The sequence below is a fragment of the Petromyzon marinus genome, chromosome 28, assembly GCF_048934315.1.
Source record: "Petromyzon marinus isolate PM22_M1 ecotype Great Lakes invasive population chromosome 28, UKy_Petmar_22M1.pri1.0, whole genome shotgun sequence".
Taxonomy (NCBI): Eukaryota; Metazoa; Chordata; class Hyperoartia; order Petromyzontiformes; family Petromyzontidae; genus Petromyzon; species Petromyzon marinus.
In genome coordinates this window covers 11,593,689-11,613,365 of record NC_133694.1, presented here as the reverse complement: position 1 = coordinate 11,613,365, position 19,677 = coordinate 11,593,689, and the positions used below count along the sequence as shown (strand labels likewise).

At 55.3% G+C, this 19,677-nt stretch overlaps 1 protein-coding gene across 2 annotated transcripts in view; it reads left to right on the top strand.

The window, feature by feature from the left end:
* The window catches only part of LOC116947027 (endothelin-converting enzyme 2-like), a 93,099-nt gene that overhangs the window by 44,150 nt on the left and 29,272 nt on the right, over window positions 1-19,677 (top strand). The window contains exons 1-2 of one of the 2 annotated variants that reach the window (XM_032962394.2): window positions 11,211-11,562; window positions 15,679-15,892. In XM_032962394.2, the coding sequence (XP_032818285.2) occupies window positions 11,527-11,562; window positions 15,679-15,892 (250 nt within the window). In that variant the 5' untranslated portion in view covers window positions 11,211-11,526. Of the gene's footprint in view, window positions 1-11,210; window positions 11,563-15,678; window positions 15,893-19,677 lie in introns of those variants that run through there. The other variant, XM_032962393.2, reaches the window with a different exon arrangement.

Genomic DNA, 19,677 nt, shown 5'->3' with positions numbered 1-19,677 from the left:
CGGTGTCAAGATCGGCCTCTGTGGAGGAGGCTCGTGAGGGACGCTACTGGGCAGTTGGAGGTAGTCGCCCTCCAACAACAACGGAGGGCGGAGGAGCGACGCTCACAACAACGAGCGGAGCGCCGAGTGGCTGAAGCACAGCGGGTTGGCACAGTAGGGGGCACAGGTGGTGCATCAGCCAGTCATCTCAGTTGACCCGTGGCACCTGGGTCTGCCCCGTGACCTCCTGCCAGCGGGCGTTCGACACTTCACGTGGCCTCAGGGTGCACATAGCCTGGCACAAGCGTCATGGTGACGTCACCGCCACTTAGTGGCGAATGGCGGTTGTTGTTGTGTGTGTAGCTGCCTGTGTGGGTGTTGCTGCCTGTTTGTGTGTGTAGCTGCCTGTGTGTGTGTAGCTGCCTGTGTGTGTGTAGTAGCTGCCTGTGTGTGTAGTAGCTGCCTGTGTGTTTGTTGCTGCCTGTGTGTGTGTGTAGCTGCCCGTGTGTGTGTAGCTGCCCGTGTGTGTAGCTGCCTGTGTGTGTGTGTAGCTGCCTGTGTGTGTGTAGCTGCCTGTGTGTGTAGCTGCCTGTGTGTGTGTAGCTGCCTGTGTGTGTGTAGCTGCCTGTGTGTTTGTAGCTGCCTGTGTGTGTAGTAGCTGCCTGTGTGTGTGTGTAGCTGCCTGAGTGTGTGTTGCTGCCTGTGTGTGTGTAGCTGCCTGTGTGTGTAGCTGCCTGTGTGTGTGTAGCTGCCTGTGTGTGTCTGTAGCTGCCTGTGTGTGTCTGTAGCTGCCTGTGTGTGTGTAGCTGCCCGTGTGTGTGTAGCTGCCCGTGTGTGTGTGTAGCTGACTTTATTGACCTGGTCAAGGCCTATGATACCATCAGTAGGCCTGGGCTCTGGGTCGTTCTTCGTGCTTTTGGAGTACCTGACCCTCTGCTCAGGATCATTAAGGACCTTCATGATGGTGAGCGGGCCCAGGTAAAACTACGTGGCCGGGAGTCAGAGCCATTCCCTGTACACCTTGGGGTGCGACAGGAATGTCCTCTGGCTCCCACATTATTTAACATCTATTTTGACCACGTAGTTCGTGAAGCCTTCAATAGCTGTACCGGGGGAATCTCCATATGGTACAGATATAATGGGAGGCTGATCGATGCCTGGGTGCGGTCAAGGGATGGCTCCCTATTGCTCAACCACGTTATGTATGCTGATGATTTGGTAATAGCTGCTCAGTCACAGGAGGAGTTGGAGATGCCGCTGCTGAGACTGGAGCGTGCCACTAAGAGGTGGGGCCTTACCATCAGCCCCACCAAAACTAAGCACCTGCCTGGGTATTTTGTACCATCGGACACTCCACCCCCACATCTCCCAATCGGTGATGGGGCAGTTGTGGAGAGAGTGGAGAGTTTCCCATACCTGGGCAGTGTGCTTATGACTGGCTCCAGTTTAACAGCAGAGGTCTCACTCCGAATCAGTCGAGCGGCAATATCTTTTCATCAGTTGCGTAACGCTGTGTGGAAGCTACCTGGTCTGTCGCTCCGCACTAAGCTTCCGGTCTTCTCGGCCACGGTCATTCCCTCACTTCTCTACGCTTGCGAAACTGGACCCCCCTAAGGGAACATCTTCGCCGGTTAGAAACATTTAGGCTGGCCTGCCTACGATCCATCCTGGGTTTAACCAGACTGGATTGTGTGAGGAGCTCACAAATCCTTGAAAGATCTGGGCAAGGTCCCATCGGTGAGCTCCTCCGGTGGGCAAGGCTGCGATGGCTGGGCCATGTAGCCTGCATGCCCAGCCACCGCATGCCGAAACACCTTTTGTTCGGCCGGATTGAGGGGGCTAAGCGGGCGTGGCACGAGCTAGAAAAGACATGGTGATGTGGTACAGGAGGGCGTGGAGCTGAGTGGACTTGCCGATGACTGGTACCAGCGGTGTCAAGATCGGCCTCTGTGGAGGAGGCTCGTGAGGGACGCTACTGGGCAGTTGGAGGTAGTCGCCCTCCAACAACAACGGAGGGCGGAGGAGCGACGCTCACAACAACGAGCGGAGCGCCGGGTGGCTGAAGCACAGCGGGTTGGCACAGTAGGGGGCACAGGTGGTGCATCAGCCAGTCATCTCAGTCAGTCGACCCGTGGCACCTGGGTATGCCCCGTGACCTCCTGCCAGCGGGCGTTCGACACTTCACGTGGCCTCAGGGTGCACATAGCCTGGCACAAGCGTCATGGTGACATCACCGCCACTTAGTGGCGAATGGCGGTTGTTGTTGTGTGTGTAGCTGCCTGTGTGGGTGTTGCTGCCTGTTTGTGTGTGTAGCTGCCTGTATGTGTGTAGTAGCTGCCTGTGTGTGTAGTAGCTGCCGGTGTGTGTAGTAGCTGCCTGTGTGTGTGTTGCTGCCTGTGTGTGTGTAGCTGCCCGTGTGTGTGTAGCTGCCCGTGTGTGTAGCTGCCTGTGTGTGTGTGTAGCTGCCTGTGTGTGTGTGCAGCTGCCTGTGTGTGTAGCTGCCTGTGTGTGTGTAGCTGCCTGTGTGTGTAGCTGCCTGTGTGTGTGTAGCTGTCTGTGTGTGTGTGTGTGTGTAGCTGCCTGTGTGTTTGTAGCTGCCTGTGTGTGTAGTAGCTGCCTGTGTGTGTGTGTGTAGCTGCCTGAGTGTGTGTTGCTGCCTGTGTGTGTGTAGCTGCCTGTGTGTGTAGCTACCTGTGTGTGTGTAGCTGCCTGTGTGTGTCTGTTGCTGCCTGTGTGTGTCTGTAGCTGCCTGTGTGTGTGTAGCTGCCCGTGTGTGTGTAGCTGCCCGTGTGTGTGTGTAGCTGACTTTATTGACCTGGTCAAGGCCTTTGATACCATCAGTAGGCCTGGGCTCTGGGTCGTTCTTCGTGCTTTTGGAGTACCTGACCCTCTGCTCATGATCATTAAGGACCTTCATGATGGTGAGCGGGCCCGGGTAAAACTACGTGGCCGGGAGTCAGAGCAATTCCCTGTAGACCTTGCGGTGCGACAGGAATGTCCTCTGGCTCCCACATTATTTAACATCTATTTTGACCACGTAGTTCGTGAAGCCTTCAATAGCTGTACCGGGGGAATCTCCATATGGTACAGATATAATGGGAGGCTGATCGATGCCTGGGTGCGGTCAAGGGATGGCTCCCTATTGCTCAACCACGTTATGTATGCTGATGATTTGGTAATAGCTGCTCAGTCAGAGGAGGAGTTGGAGACGCTGCTGCTGAGACTGGAGCGTGCCACTAAGAGGTGGGGCCTTACCATCAGCCCCACCAAAACTAAGCACCTGCCTGGGTATTTTGTACCATCGGACACTCCACCCCCACATCTCCCAATCGGTGATGGGGCAGTTGTGGAGAGAGTGGAGAGTTTCCCATACCTGGGCAGTGTGCTTATGACTGGCTCCAGTTTAACAGCAGAGGTCTCACTCCGAATCAGTCGAGCGGCAATATCTTTTCATCGGTTGCGTAACGCTGTGTGGAAGCTACCTGGTCTGTCGCTCCGCACTAAGCTTCAGGTCTTCTCGGCCACGGTCATTCCCTCACTTCTCTACGCTTGCGAAACGTGGACCCCCCTAAGGGAACATCTTCGCCAGTTAGAAACATTTAGGCTGGCCTGCCTACGATCCATCCTGGGTTTAACCAGACTGGATTGTGTGAGGTGCTCACAAATCCTTGAAAGATCTGGGCAAGGTCCCATCGGTGAGCTCCTCCGGCGGGCAAGGCTGCGATGGCTGGGTCATGTAGCCCGCATGCCCAGCCACCGCATGCCGAAACAGCTTTTGTTCGGCCGGATTGAGGGGGCTAAGCGGGCGCGGCACGGGCTAGAGAAGAGATGGAGTGATGTGGTACAGGAGGACGTGGAGCAGAGTGGACTTGCCGATGACTGGTACCAGCGGTGTCAAGATCGGCCTCTGTGGAGGAGGCTCGGGAAGAATTCTACTGGGCAGTTGGAGGTAGTCGCCCTCCAACAACTGAGGGCAGAGGAGCGACGCTCAGAACAACGAGCGGAGCGCCGGGTGGCTAAAGCACAGCAGGTTGGCACAGTAGGGGGCACAGGTGGTGCATCAGCCAGTCATCTCAGTCAGTCGACCCGTGGCACCTGGGTCTGCCCCGTGACCTCCTGCCAGCGGGCGTTCGACACTTCACGTGGCCTCAGGGTGCACATAGCCTGGAACAAGCGTCGTGGTGACGTCACCGCCACTTAGTGGCGAATGGCGGTTGTTGTTGTGTGTGTGTAGCTGCCTGTGTGTGTGTTGCTGCCTGTGTGTGTGTAGCTGCCTGTGTGTGTAGCTTCCTGTGTGTGTGTAGCTGCCTATGTGTGTGTGTAGCTGCCTGTGTCTGTGTAGTAGCTGCCTGTGTGTGTAGTAGCTGCCTGTGTGTGTGTAGCTGCCTGTGTGTGTGAGTAGCTGCCTGTGTGTGTGTAGCTGCCTGCTGTGTAGTAGCTGCCTGTGTTTGTGTAGCTGCGCGTGTGCGTGTAGCTGCCCGTGTGTGTGTAGCTGCCTGTGTGTGTGTAGCTGCCCGTGTGTGTGTAGCTGCCTGTGTGTGTAGCTGCCCGTGTGTGTGTAGCTGCCTGTGTGTGTGTGTACCTGCCTGTGTGTGCGTGTGTAGCTGCCTGTGTGTGTGTGTAGCTGTCTGTGTGTGTAGCTGCCTGTGTGTATAGCTGCCTGTGTGTGTAGCTGCCTGTGTGTGTGTAGCTGCCTGTGTTTGTGTTGCCTGTGTGTGTGTGTAGTAGCTGCCTCTGTGTGTGTAGCTGCCTGTGTGTGTGTAGCTGCCTGTGTGTGTGTTGCTGCCTGTGTGTGTGTGTAGCTGCCTGTGTGTGTGTGTAGCTGCCTGTGTGTTTGTAGCTGCCTGTGTGTGTAGCTGCCTGTGTGTGTGTAGCTGCTTGTGTGTGTGTGTAGCTGCCTGTGTGTATGTGTAGCTGCCTGTGTGTGTGTAGCTGCCTGTGTGTGTCGCTGCCTGTGTGTGTGTGCAGCTGCCTGTGTGTGTGTGTAGCTGCCTGTGTGTGTGTAGCTGCCTGTGTGTGTGCAGTAGCTTCCTGTGTGTGTAGCAGCTGCCCGTGTGTGTGTGTTGCCTGTGTGTGTGTGTAGCTGCCTGTGTGTGTGTGTAGCAGCCCGTGTGTATGTAGCTGCCTGTATGTGTGTAGCTGCCTGTGTGTGTAGTAGCTGCCTGTGTGTGTAGCAGCTGCCCGTGTGTGTGTGTTGCCTGTGTGTGTGTGTAGCTGCCTGTGTGTGTGTAGCAGCCCGTGTGTACGTAGCTGCCTGTATGTCTGTAAGCTTGTGCCTCCGGCACAAGCTTATTTTTAAAAAAAGTAACAAATAAGCTTGTTCCGGAGGCCCCGGGGGGCCAGGCGTCTATGACGTCTCCTGGCCAAACCCTAATTGGCGGAGCCAGGAGATTGAATACCTACCCTCGGGGCTACTCCAGAAACAACGAAAAGCCACTACGGGTGGCCACGTGGAATGTTCGAACGCTCACTGCAGAGGAGAGGCTGCCACTCCTCTGTCGGGAGCTGGACCGGTACCGCCTGGATCTATGCGGCATTCAGGAGGTCCGGTGGACCGGCTCTGGCTCCTGCCACCATGAGGGGTGGACAGTCCTCTACTCGGGGCAGCAGACTGCCAAACAACAGGGTGTGGGTCTTCTTTTGAACAAAAGAATGAAGGGGGCGTGGGAGCGTGGTGGTGAGGTGTGGGAAGCTGTAAGCCCCAGGCTACTTTGGGCTCGCCTTCCCATCAACCGGAGGCGAGGAATGGTGGTCGTGGTTACTTATGCCCCCACTGAAGATGAACATCCGTGGAGGGATGCAGGCAAAGCCGATGAGTCAGATGCCTTCTATGACCTCCTGTCACAGGTGCTGGCTAAAGTGGCCCCTCGGGATAGAGTCATCATGTTGGGTGACTTCAATGCCCGAGTTGGTCATGATACTGGCACCTGGTCTGGAGTGATTGGAGGGCATGGGCCAGATCAGCTCAATAACAACGGTAGGAGGCTGCTAGATTTTTGTGCAGCCCATGGGGTTGTAATTACCAACACGCTGTTCCGGCATCGGTGCATCCACACAACATCATGGATGCATGCCGGGTCCAAGCAAGAACATCTGCTGGACTACATAGTGACGGACCAGCGAATGCGAGCCCATGTCCTTGACACCAGGACCTACCGTGGAGCTGATCTGCCCTCTGACCATTGACTAGTCATCTGTAAGATGTGCCTGCCATTCTTCCACTCCGGTGGTGGGTGTACACCCAGGACCCATTCCAACATAAAGTGTCCTGGTCTCAATTATCTGATGAAAGTTGCAAGCGAGAATTTCATCATCGCTTGCGGCTGGGATTGGCATCGTCCCCGACTCCCCCTGATGTCGAGGGTAAATGGGCGAGGTTTAGAACTGTGAATCATGCAGCTGCAATGGCTGCTTTGGGTACGCGGTCCAGACCTCCCCAGAGACCCTGGCTGACAGAGGAGGTGTTCAGGATGGTTGAGAAAAAGCGACAGGCCCACTGTCATCGGCTACAGAATCCCACGTCAGAGAATGAGGAGGCTTACCGCAGCCTTCGCTCGGAGGTTCGGAGAGCCGTAAGGCGTTCAAGGATGGGTGGTGGTCGCGGGTTGCTGAGGAGATGGAGTCTGCCTCACGGGCCCGTGATCACAAATCTCTATTTAACTCCATCAAAAAAGTAACCTGCAGCACCACACCTATTACCATCATTAGGGGAAAAACGGTGATCCAATCTCCGACCCCCCAGGAACAGATTCGCAGATTTGCTGAGCATTTCTGTGAGGTCCTGGGGGAAGGAAAATCCCACAGCCAGGAAAACATCGTGGCACAAGGTGAGGATGACCCTGTTGAGGCTGCGGTGCCTCAAATATTGGAAGAAGTCACTCCCTGTGAGTGGCTGGCTGAGGTGCCATCTGCTGAGGAAGTATTGAAGGCGATCCGGAGTCTGAGACCAGGAAAGGCAGCGGGCAGAGATGATCTCCCAAGCGAAATGCTGATGGAGGGTGGTGTTTGTGCACAGACTGCCCTATATGACATCATAACAACAGTCTGGACCACTGGACGGGTTCCGCAGGATTGGAAGGATGCCCTGGTGGTCCCCCTTTTTAAGAAGGGGGATCGCACAGACTGTAACAACTACAGGGGCATCTCACTCCTCAGTGTGCCGGGAAAGGTCCTGGCAAGGATTATTCAACATCGCCTTGCCAGGCACGCTGAGGAGAGGCTTGCGGAGCCCCCATGCGGTTTCAGGAAAGGGCGGTCCTGCCGGGTGGCTGAAGCACAGCGGGTTGGCACAGTAGGGGGCACATGTGGTGCATCAGCCAGTCATCTCAGTCAGTCGACCCGTGGCACCTGGTTCTGCCCCGTGACCTCCTGCCAGCGGGCGTTCGACACTTCACGTGGCCTCAGGGTGCACATAGCCTGGCACAAGCGTCATGGTGACGTCACCGCCACTTAGTGGCGAATGGCGGTTGTTGTTGTGTGTGTAGCTGCCTGTGTGGGTGTTGCTGCCTGTGTGTGTGTAGCTGCCTGTGTGTGTGTAGCTGCCTGTGTGTGTGTAGTAGCTGCCTGTGTGTGTGTTGCTGCCTGTGTGTGTGTGTAGCTGCCCGTGTGTGTGTAGCTGCCCGTGTGTGTAGCTGCCTGTGTGTGTAGCTGCCTGTGTGTGTGTAGCTGCCTGTGTGTGTGTAGCTGCCTGTGTGTGTAGTAGCTGCCTGTGTGTGTGTGTAGCTGCCTGTGTGTGTGTTGCTGCCTGTGTGTGTAGCTGCCTGTGTGTGTAGCTGCCTGTGTGTGTCTGTAGCTGCCTGTGTGTGTCTGTAGCTGCCTGTGTGTGTCTGTAGCTGCCTGTGTGTGTGTAGCTGCCCGTGTGTGTGTAGCTGCCCGTGTGTGTAGCTGCCTGTGTGTGTGTAGCTGACTTTATTGACCTGGTCAAGGCCTATGATACCATCAGTAGGCCTGGGCTGTGGGTCGTTCTTCGTGGTTTTGGAGTACCTGACCCTCTGCTCAGGATTATTAAGGACCTTCATGATGGTGAGCGGGCCCGGGTAAAACTACGTGGCCGGGAGTTAGAGCCATTCCCTGTACACCTTGGGGTGCGACAGGAATGTCCTCTGGCTCCCACATTATTTAACATCTATTTTGACCAGGTAGTTCGTGAAGCCTTCAATAGCTGTACCGGGGGAATCTCCATATGGTACAGATATAATGGGAGGCTGATCGATGCCTGGGTGCGGTCAAAGGATGGCTTCCTATTGCTCAACCACGTTATGTATGCTGATGATTTGGTAATAGCTGCTCAGTCAGAGGAGGAGTTGGAGACGCTGCTGCTGAGACTGGAGCGTGCCACTAAGAGGTGGGGCCTTACCATCAGCCCCACCAAAACTAAGCACCTGCCTGGGTATTTTGTACCATCGGACACTCCACCCCCACATCTCCCAATCGGTGATGGGGCAGTTGTGGAAAGAGTGGAGAGTTTCCCATACCTGGGCAGTGTGCTTATGACTGGCTCCAGTTTAACAGCAGAGGTCTCACTCCGAATCAGTCGAGCGGCAATATCTTTTCATCGGTTGCGTAACGCTGTGTGGAAGCTACCTGGTCTGTCGCTCCGCACTAAGCTTCAGGTCTTCTCGGCCACGGTCATTCCCTCACTTCTCTACGCTTGCGAAACGTGGACCCCCCTAAGGGAACATCTTCGCCGGTTAGAAACATTTAGGCTGGCCTGCCTACGATCCATCCTGGGTTTAACCAGACTGGATTGTGTGAGGAGCTCACAAATCCTTGAAAGATCTGGGCAAGGTCCCATCGGTGAGCTCCTCCGGCGGGCAAGGCTGCGATGGCTGTGTCATGTAGCCCGCATGCCCAGCCACCGCATGCCGAAACAGCTTTTGTTCGGCCGGATTGAGGGGGCTAAGCGGGCGCGGTACGGGCTAGAGAGGAGATGGAGTGATGTGGTACAGGAGGACGTGGAGCTGAGTGGACTTGCCGATGACTGGTACCAGCGGTGTCAAGATCGGCCTCTGTGGAGGAGGCTCGTGAAGGATTCTACTGGGCAGTTGGAGGTAGTCGCCCTCCAACAACAACGGAGGGCGGAGGAGCGACGCTCACAACAACGAGCGGAGCGCCGGGTGGCTAAAGCACAGCAGGTTGGCACAGTAGGGGGCACAGGTGGTGCATCAACCAGTCATCTCAGTCAGTCGACCCGTGGCACCTGGGTCTGCCCCGTGACCTCCTGCCAGCGGGCGTTCGACACTTCACGTGGCCTCAGGGTGCACATAGCCTGGCACAAGCGTCGTGGTGACGTCACCGCCACTTAGTGGCGAATGGCGGTTGTTGTTGTGGCTTCCTGTGTGTGTGTAGCTGCCCGTGTGTGTAGCTGCCTGTGTGTGTGTAGCTGCCTGTGTGTGTGTAGCTGCCTGTGTTTGTAGCTGCCTGTGTATGTAGCTGCCCGTGTGTGTGTAGCTTCCTGTGTGTGTAGCTGCCTGTGTATGTGTGGCTGCCCGTGTGTGTGTGTGTTGCCTGTGTGTGTGCAGCTGCCTGTGTGTGTGTAGCTGCACGTGTGTATGTAGCTGCCTGTGTATGTGTAGCTGCCCGTGTGTGTGTGTTGCCTGTGTGTGTGTAGCTGCCTGTGTGTGTAGCTGCCTGTGTGTTTGTAGCTGCCTGTGTGTGTGTTGCTGCCTGTGTGTGTAACTGCCTGTGTGTGTAGGTGCCCGTGTGTGTGTCGCTGCCTGTGTGTGTGTAGCCGCCTGTGTTTGTGTTTCCTTTGTGTGTGTAGTAGCTGCCGGTGTATGTGTAGCTGCCTTTGTGTGTGTTGCCTGTGTGTGTAGCTGCCTGTGTGTGTGTAGTAGCTGTCTGTGTGTGTGTGTAGCTGTCTGTGTGTAGCTGCCTGTGTGTATGTGTAGCTGCCTGTGTGTGTAGCTGCTTGTGTGTGTGTGTGTAGCTGCCTGTGTATGTAGCTGCATGTGTGTGTCGCTGCCTGTGTGTGTGTGTAGCTGCCTGTGTATGTAGCTGCTTGTGTGTGTGTAGCTGCTTGTGTGTGTAGCTGCCTGTGTGTATGTAGCTGCCTGTGTGTATGTAGCTGCTTGTGTGTGTGTGTGTAGCTGCCTGTGTGTATGTAGCTGCCTGTGTGTGTGTAGCTGCTTGTGTGTGTGTGTGTAGTAGCTGCCTGTGTGTGTGTAGCTGCCTGTGTGTGTGTGTGTGTAGCTGCCTGTGTGTATGTAGCTGCCTGTGTAGCTGCCTGTGTGTGTGTGTAGCTGCCTGTGTGTGTGTAGCTGCCTGTGTGTGTGTAGCTGCCTGTGTGTGTGTGTGTAGCTGCCTGTGTGTGTGTGTGGCTGCCTGTGTGTGTGTAGCTGCCTGTGTGTAGCTGCCTGCGTGTATGTGTAGCTGCCTGTGTATGTAGCTGCCTGTGTGTGTAGCTGCCTGTGTGTGTGTGTAGCTGCTTGTGTGTGTGTGTAGCTGCCTGTGTGTGTGTGTAGCTGCCTGTGTGTAGCTGCCTGTGTGTGTGTGTAGCTGCCTGTGTATGTAGCTGCTTGTGTGTGTGTAGCTGCTTGTGTGTGTGTGTGTAGCTGCCTGTGTGTGTGTGTAGCTGCTTGTGTGTGTGTGTAGCTGCTTGTGTGTTGCTGTCTGTTTGTGTAGCTGCCTGTGTGTAGCTGCTTGTGTGTGTGTAGCTGCCTGTGTGTGTGTGTGTAGCTGCCTGTGTGTGTGTTGCTGCCTGTGTGTGTGTGTGTGGCTGCATGTGTGTGTCTGTAGCTGCCTGTGTGTGTAGCTGCCTGTGTGTGTGTGGCTGCCTGTGTGTGTGTGTAGCTGCCTGTGTGTGTGTGTAGCTGCCTGTGTGTGTGTGTAGCTGTCTGTGTGTGTAGCGCCTGTGTTTGTGTTGCCTGTGTGTGTGTAGTAGCTGCCTGTGTGTGTAGCTGCCTGTGTTTGTGTTGCCTGTGTGTGTAGTAGCTGCCTGTGTGTGTGTGTAGTAGCTGCCTGTGTGTGTGTAGCTGCCCGTGTGTGTGTAGCTGCCCGTGTGTGTGTTGCTGCCTGTGTGTGTGTAGCTGCCTGTGTGTTGAGGGAAGGGGGTGGATTGTTGTCGGCAGAGGTGGAGGAATGAGGAAGTGGGTGGCGGCTCACTCCGCAGTGTCGAGTGACAGCGAGGGGGGTGGCAGTGGTGGCGCTGTTGGTGGGGGTGTTGGTGGGGGTGGTGTTTGGGGGTGGGGGTGTTGGTGGGGGTGGTGTTTGGGGGTGGCGGTGGTGTTGGGGGTGGAGGCTTTAACTGTGCTCACTGCAGTTCGCGTGCTGTAAGCCGCTTGCACCAGGCGCACACACAGCGCGTGTGCCCTGCACCACCACCACCGTGGTTCCTGCTCTCCGCTCCTCCTGTGCCGAAGCACGTGTAGCCAGAGTCACCCACACACCCACGGCTCCCATTCACAAGAGACGCCTCGTTTTTAGTAGCGACTTGATCTTTGAAGACACCGGGGGGAGGAGGAGGAGGAGCAGGAGGAGGAGGTTTCTCTGCGTCTATCTCCTCTCTCTCTCTCGCCGTTTCCGCAGTAGCAGCAAACCCTGTCGGCAATGGCCAAGAAAGTCCTCTACGTCCATTTGACCGGGGTGAGTTTTCTTTATTTTTTGTTAAAGCAGCGGTCGGGGTGGGGTGGGGGGCGCTCCCCCTGCTGCTGAGAGTCGATTGAGTTGAGCCTTTCCCGTGGGGGGGCTCACTCTGACTCATGGGGTTGGTGTGTTCGTGTGTCTCGGCGGTAGGGAGACAAAGGCGGCCGGGCGTGGTGCTGGCCACCTACCCCACCTCGTGTGCTGTGCCGGCCCTTCATAGGTCGCTACTCGCTAACAGCTCTTAGCGCAAGTGAAGGCCCCGACGTTGATGTCTGTGTGGTGGTGGTGGGTGGTGATCTTCGTCTCCGAGACCAGTCGGTGACGGCGGTAGTTAGCGGCGCTGTGATGATGTCCGCGAGCCAGTGTTGGTGTTGCCCTTGGCGCTGCCTCCGCTCTCCGAGCCAGATGCACCACGTTGGGTGGTCAACCTCAGCCCTGGGGGGAGGGCAGAGGCGAGCGGGCATTGCCGCTTTGCCCACCCGTCCCAATATGCCCCATGCTCTCGCATGCCCGTGTCAACCCATCGGGTTTAACTCCGTAATTACTGTGAAGGTGAATTGAGGTCCGTACGGCGTACAGCCGTTTCAGTACGGTCAAACAAAACAATGTTTTGTCTATTTTGTGTTCTCCGTTGTATTGGGGCTTTGTTTGGATGAACGTTGACATTTATATGCGGCACGTGGTGACCAATAAGATCTGAATTTTTTCTGTAATAAGGTGACGAGGGGTGAACAGGTGTGTGTGCTCTCGAACTCACGCGGGGTCCTCGTGGTGGTGGTAGTGGTGGTGGTGTTTTAAATTGGGCGCGCTCGCTGGGACAGCGCTCGCCCACAGCAGCCTTGACAGGCATGGAGGAGGAGAGGGGGGGCGGTGATCTTTGTGTTCTTTGCGTTCCGTTGCGTTGTGCGATTGTGTGACGGCTCCCATCGCTCTGCTGCTGTGGGTTGTGAACACGTGGCTGGCGGTCTACCATTTCGGCCACGATTTTCTGAACCCGTCATGGGCCTCGACGAGTAACCCGGTGCTGTGTGTGAAACATCGCCCGCTGGGGAGACAAAGGCGGCCGGGCGTGACGCTGGCCACCCTACCCCCTCGTGTTGCCGTGCCGGCCTTCATAGGGTACTCGCTAACAGCACCTTTTCCCACGAGTCTATGAAGGCTACACGGGGGGGGGGGTTCTTTGTCTGTGACGTGCAAGAGTGCAGCCGCCCTTTTGTCAACCCGTTACTGGGTTGGGGGGACATCCCGCCACGTCGTTGTTGACCGCGGGGGTTATTTGACCATATTTCGCCACGCTGCTCCGTGTGGGGGTTGGCCAAGGCGGGGAGCATAGATGACGGGGCCGCAGTGCGATACAACGCTGGATTTTACTACAACTGCCCTTGGTCGAGAGAACGGTGCACGGTGAAATTAAGCAAGGTCATTTTACGAATGGGCGACTTAAGGCATCAAGGTTTAACGACTCAAAGGAAATGTAGTGATGTTTCAGCTTCCCAAACAATCCCCTCGTTTCAACGAGGCAGTCGCGGGTCACTACACACCGTCACCCGTTCTCATCAGCAGGGCTGCAGCCGCTTAATGCCGATGCCACACGACGTACCCGGTAGGCGATGTGGGCATGTGCCATGGTGAATTAGACGTGGGGCACAGCCCTGAAGATTTGGGACATTCCCGGTCGTGATCGGAAAGAGGGAATTTGCGTCTGTAAACATCACAGCTGTCAACCCACACGGTTTACCCCGTATTCTTGTGCAGGGGAATAGAGTATTCAGGTCCATACGGCGTACAGCCGTTTCAATACGGGCAACATATTTGTCTATTTGTTTGTGTTTCTTCCTTGTGTTGGGACTTTGTAGGATGAACGTTGCGATTTATAGGGGGCACGGGATGACCAATAAGGTCAAAATTGGTCTGTAATAAATTAGGGCACTGATAAGGGGTTGACGGGTTTGCATTTTGTTGCAGCTGTAATTCAACTTAGAGCCATCCACTTTATCACTAAACCCCCTGGGTGATGATAGCCTTCCCCATGCCGTGTCAGGTCAGGGGGGGGCTGGTTTGACCGTACTTCACCACGCCAGTCAATGCGGGGTTGTTGAAGGATATCGAGAGGGCCCAGGACCGGTTCGGACAACTTCACCTTCTCCGTGATTGTTGGCCACGGCAGGGAGTTGAAGTCGGGGCTTCGAGTTCGTAACACGGTGCGCCAACCACTGCCCCACCGATTCGCCCACACTTGAATTAATATAAAACGAAGGTAACGGCGGCGGTTAATGGTTTAGTTAACGTTTATTTTGAGCGGAACAGGGTTACATTAATCCCTCTGCAAGTCTCTCAGGTTAACTTGGACCCCGGTAGCTTTTGCTTAAAGCAATTTCACGCCGGTAAAAAGAAAAATCACGCGAGTTTCCACCGCTATGCCAGACCAGCCGGCGCATATGATTGCAGCAACGACGAATGATTGAGCAGGGGGGGCTTCTTGGCTTGGCTGAGCAGTATCTCCTGGTGTGTGGGTTGTTTTTCTCGGCATCGTATTGAATAGGATGACGGGATGCGCGCGTGCCTGCTGAGTGTCTCTGTACGTATGGATAAGTGACGATTGTCTGAACCGGTCCTGCGTCCTTCCTTAGGTCGACTCGACCTCAAATGACTACCCGGTGCGGTGTGTAGTAAAAGTCGCCATTTGGGGAGACAAAGGCGGCCGGGAGTGGTGTGTGCCGTGCCGGCCTTCGTAGGTGCTACTCACTAACAGCACTTGCCCTAACAGTCTGTTACAGGCTACACGGGGGATCTTTGTCCTTTTTGCGTGGATAAGACAACAGTGGTGAACGTTTAAACTGGCCTAGGTTGACTTGGCCGTAAATGAGTGTCTGGTGCGGTGTATAAACATCGGTGCTGGGGAGACGAAGGCGGACGGGCGTGGTGATGGCCACCCACCCCATCCCTCGTGTGCGGTGCCAGGTGGTCATCTAGCAGAACTTGCCCCAAAGAGACTGTTAAAGGCTATACGGGGGACCTTTGTCTGTATACGAGCCAGTTCATTCAGCCGAGCCGTGGTGGGATTTGTGTTCAATCCCCGTGGTTTCTCGTGACACAGCGGGGTGGGATATTCGTCTCGGTCTTGATGACTCCATAGGAAGGGGAGGTGATTGAACTAAATAAATAAATAATGCACCTGGAACAACAACAACCACGGGGGTGAGGTTGGGCATGTTGTATCCATGTGCTCTGTCGCATTAGTCCCGCACCCAGTAGACGTTGGGCCAACGTTGGAGTTTGGTTAGAACTGTTTGGCGCGACATTGGCCTGACGCTCCACGTTTACTGTGGTTCCTCCATCGCTCTCCGTGTGCCGCGCGTTCCATCACCGCGCAGGTGGCTGAGAGCGGGTTCATGTTTTATTTTTTACCTACGTGACTTTACCGAATAGAACCAAAGAGTATGGATCCTTGCAGTCACGAAAGCTTCAAATCTAGAACAGTTGTAGATTGTTTGCAATTGCAATTTAAATAATTACAACAACAAAAAGCATTATCTCAGCTGACCTGTGCAACTGGCATTGTTTGTGATGGTTTCGCCTTTGGTAATTCACGATAATAACCTCCCGCACTGTTCCGATGTTAACTGTTGAGTTTGATTCTGCCTCAAGGCCAATAACAGTGGAGAATATTTGAACTGGTTTTGGGCCTCCCCTCGGTCAACTCTTAAACGAGCACATGATGCAATGTGTAAACATCAGCACTGGGGAGACAAAGGCGGCCTTCCTCAGTGTTTGCTTACGGCACTTGCCCCCTACAGGCTGTTCACTATTTCCCGCTCCGAGACGTCTGCAAGTTGCAGGGTGGGTGTCCCGTTCACCGCCGAGCCTCGGAATGCACAAGCGGCTCGGCGTTCATTTTATTCAAGGAGGTGTAGCGCCGCTGTTTTTAAAGACGTCGCGTTCACTGGAGAGAACCGTAGCGACACGACCGCAGTCTACAATAGCTGGCGCCAAACTGTGCCGCACGCCATCCCGCGTGGCCTTGTGGGAGCCTCGGTACGTCATCGGGACGGGTTAAAGGAAGGCCTTACACGCTGGATCTGCGTCTTTTTTTGCGCCTCTGCGTTGTGTTCACAGCCCGGCTACGGTGGGCTGGAGTCGAGTCCGCGAGTCGCGGCACGCTCCCCTCCGTCCCCCGCGGCTCCGAGCGCCGCGACGCGGCCGGGCGCGCCGGCAGGACGGCCGAGCCGGCGCGAGCGCTCGCTGCTGCTGCTGCTGGCGCTCGCACTGCTGGGCCTCGCCATCGCCGGCCTGGGCTGGGGCCTCAGCGAGCGACGAGCAAGACACACAGGTGCAGGGTGAACACCACACACAGGTGCCAGGTGAACACCACACACAGGTGCAGGGTGAACACCACACACAGGTGCAGGGTGAACACCACACACAGGTGCAGGGTGAACACCACACACAGGTGCAGGGTGAACACCACACACAGGTGCCAGGTGAACACCACACACAGGTGCAGGGTGAACACCACACACAGGTGCAGGGTGAACACCACACACAGGTGCAGGGTGAACACCACACACAGGTGCCAGGTGAACACCACACACAGGTGCCAGGTGAACACCACACACAGGTGCAGGGTGAACACCACACACAGGTGCAGGGTGAACACCACACACAGGTGCCGGGTGAACACCACACACAGGTGCAGGGTGAACACCACACACAGGTGCAGGGCGAACACCACACACAGGTGCCAGGTGAACACCACACACAGGTGCAGGGTGAACACCACACACAGGTGCCAGGTGAACACCACACACGGGTGCCAGGTGAACACCACACACGGGTGCCAGGTGAACACCACACACAGGTGCGGGGTGAACACCACCACACAGGTGCCAGGTGAACACCACACACAGGTGCCGGGTGAACACCACACACAGGTGCCAGGTGAACACCACACACAGGTGCCGGGTGAACACCACACACAGGTGCCAGGTGAACACCACACACAGGTGCCGGGTGAACACCACACACAGGTGCCAGGTGAACACCACACACAGGTGCCGGGTGAACGGGCGCCCCGCCGGCCCAAGCGCGTGGCCGCGCCGTTTGGGCGATGCGGCGGCAGCGACGGCGGTCGACACACGCAGCGGCCCGGAAGCTGCGGCCCATGGGCCCCTGCTAAATCTCGTAACGGCACGTGCGGTTTCACGCTACTCGGCTCGTGGTTCTCTTTTTCACACGGCCCGCGGCCGCGTGAGGCTACGGTGGCCGCCTCTAGGTGCCGCAGTGGCTATGAGATGTAAACTACCTCTAGGTGCCGCAGTGGCTATGAGATGTAAACTACCTCTAGGTGCCGCAGTGGCTATGAGATGTAAACTACCTCGCCTGGTATGCAGGATGTTGTGGTTTCAATCCCGACCCCGACGCTTACTGCATATTTTAAGTTTGCGTGTCTCTCTCCCCGTGGTCGCAGGGATTCTTCTCCGAGTCCTCTGGTTTTCCCTCCACGTTTTGAATCGACATCACGTGTTTAGAGTATTTGGCTGCTATAAATGTCCACGTGATAAGCCACTTCGTTGAACTATCATTTGTGGCCAGGTCGTTTCTGAAAAAGAGCTCTACATATCTCAGTGGGCCCTTATCTGGCTAAATAAAAAGTTTAGTTAGAGATAGAGATTTTATCAAAATACACGAAGAGGGGAGATTTTTGCCTCATCTTGAGTGGTCTTTTCTAACCACAAGAAGTGGTTACCCCCAGCCTGTGTAGACATAGGTCACAAAGCATAGATGGGTAGTCACAACAGGTGGCCACCCTCTGTACAGGAGGCCTCATTGGATTATTTCCGGGTCGTCGGTTGGACTGGAGTTGGTATGACTGGTAGTAGCCACATTGAGAGGAATACTGGATGTTGTATGCCAGGTGTGGAATTATTTTCCGGGTCACTGGGCCCGGACTGACCTGGCAGAAACGAAGCCTTGGGCCTAACACTGCGATATTTATCACCCAAATCACTACATTTTCTCTTCGTGGAAAAGAGTGGGGATTTGTGAAGGAAAACTACAGCTCTGAAGAATTAATCCGATATTTCGAGAACACTCTTTGTAGCAAAGTGGCCGACTGAGAAATCCGACAAACGAGCTGAAGGGAAACGCCACAACAACCGATGTTGTTGTTATTGTCACCGCTTGGGTCCGCCCCAAAATGCCGAGGTTCTTTCCACCACCGTTCCCAAACGGCTCCAGAAATAAGTGAGCGATGGCACCGCACGCGAGGATGAGGGGGTGGCGGCCTTGGCATCCGACTGCGAGCAAGACTCCTCTGACAGAGACGCCGCTGTGTGCGAGATGTCATGGGGGTTTGGTACGGTCATGCGGGGCCCGCGTAAACATTCTGTCGTTTGCTCTCGTAACGGCTCGGGTAAAAGTGCGCGCGTGCGTGCGTGAGCGGTGGTCTGCGCGAGTCCCCCCTTTGCCCTGCGTGTGAACTGTCAGCTCTGGGGAGACAAAGGCGGCTGGGCATAGTGCTGGATACGCCAGCCTGCTATCAGGACTCTTCACCCCGTGATGGTCCTTGGCAGCACTTGATTCTAGCGCTTGTGCCTACGGTGTGAGAGGGCAGAATGGAGGGTTTTGTCTGCTGTAAGACAGCACCGCGTTTTGGATGCTGCAATATTTCCGCCGCTGATGTCAGCGGCGATTGATAATCTGAACTGATCCCGGGCCCCCCTTGCACCGTTCCGCACTAATCAACATGAGGAAGTCTTTGTCCAACAACCCTGATGACTGATACGGTGTAGCGATGCCGTCATCCAGCAGTGGACTGATAAAGAGCCGGCGTTATTCTCGACACGTTATTCCATTCGATCTCTGGTTCACTTTCTGGCAACAGTGCTCTCAACCAGTGCCAATATGTGTCTGAACTCGGCCTGCGGCTCTCGTAGAGATAGACTGAGCCTAAGCAGAGATCTGATTTGGTTTCACAGAGATCAGCCATGGGGAGACAAAGGTGGCCGTTCCAGTGTGCTGCTGGAGAAGTTTCTTTCATCGGCCACTGACTCAGCCTCATCAAGATATTCTGTCCGCTTGTTTAGACATTGTCTGCTTATTTATTCAGCCTTATCAGATCAGTTGCTCACTAACAGCACTTTTGCCCCTGTGTTTGAGCACATGAGCTGGGGAGAAGGGTTATTTTCTTTGGCTTATGAAAAATTGGATTTGAGTGACATGTGATGAATTATTTTGCTGCGTGATGGGTAAACAACTTGTTGCAGTTCCCCGCAGACTGAGATAAAATTGGGCCCAAAACTCTCATCCGTGGGATTTGAGATGTTCCCATAATGCAAACCAATTGTCACGGCAGTTTCTTACGTTTTTTGCCTGGTAGAGCCGTATCTTTGAGATGCTTTCTTAATTTCTGCTTTTACTAAATCTTGTTGTTTCCAAGATTCTCGTGCTGTGTGTGCCCCCCCCCGCCCCCGTCTGTATCGATGACGCCACAGTGGCGAGATGTTAACAGCTTCGCCTGGTCTACAGGAGGTCGTGGGTTCGATCCCGACCCTTGACGCCCACTGCTGCTGCTGCTGTATATTTGGAGGCTGCATGTCTCTCACCGTGGTGGCGTGGATTTGTATCCGCATCCTCCAGTTTTTTCCCTCGACATTTAGAATCGACGTGCATATTTTTGGCTGCTATACATTTCCGCACCATCAGCCACTTCGTTGAGCTATCGTTTGTGGGTAGCCGTGTCACTTCTGGAGAAGATCTACGTAGCTCAGCGGGGAGCCAGCAGAGTGGCGGACGTACGCGGCGAAAGGCGTCGTCTCTCGCCGGACGCGGCGTTCTCATTCCGAGAGCCGTGGAAAATGCCACAAGTTAGAGGGCAATTTTACGGCGTTGATCGATTTATTGTGTCGGAGAGCGGATTTATAACATCGCAGGATCGCGATATGTGGCAGCGGCTTGGGGAGGAGGTCCTTATCCAGCAGCGGATTGACCATGGCTGATGATGATCCATTTGTAGATACCCCACTGTTTTCTCACGACCCTCTTGCTCCGTTATCAACAGGTGAATGCACACTGGGAAAGCAAGAGCGGCCGCGCATGGTTCCGGCCACACCCACC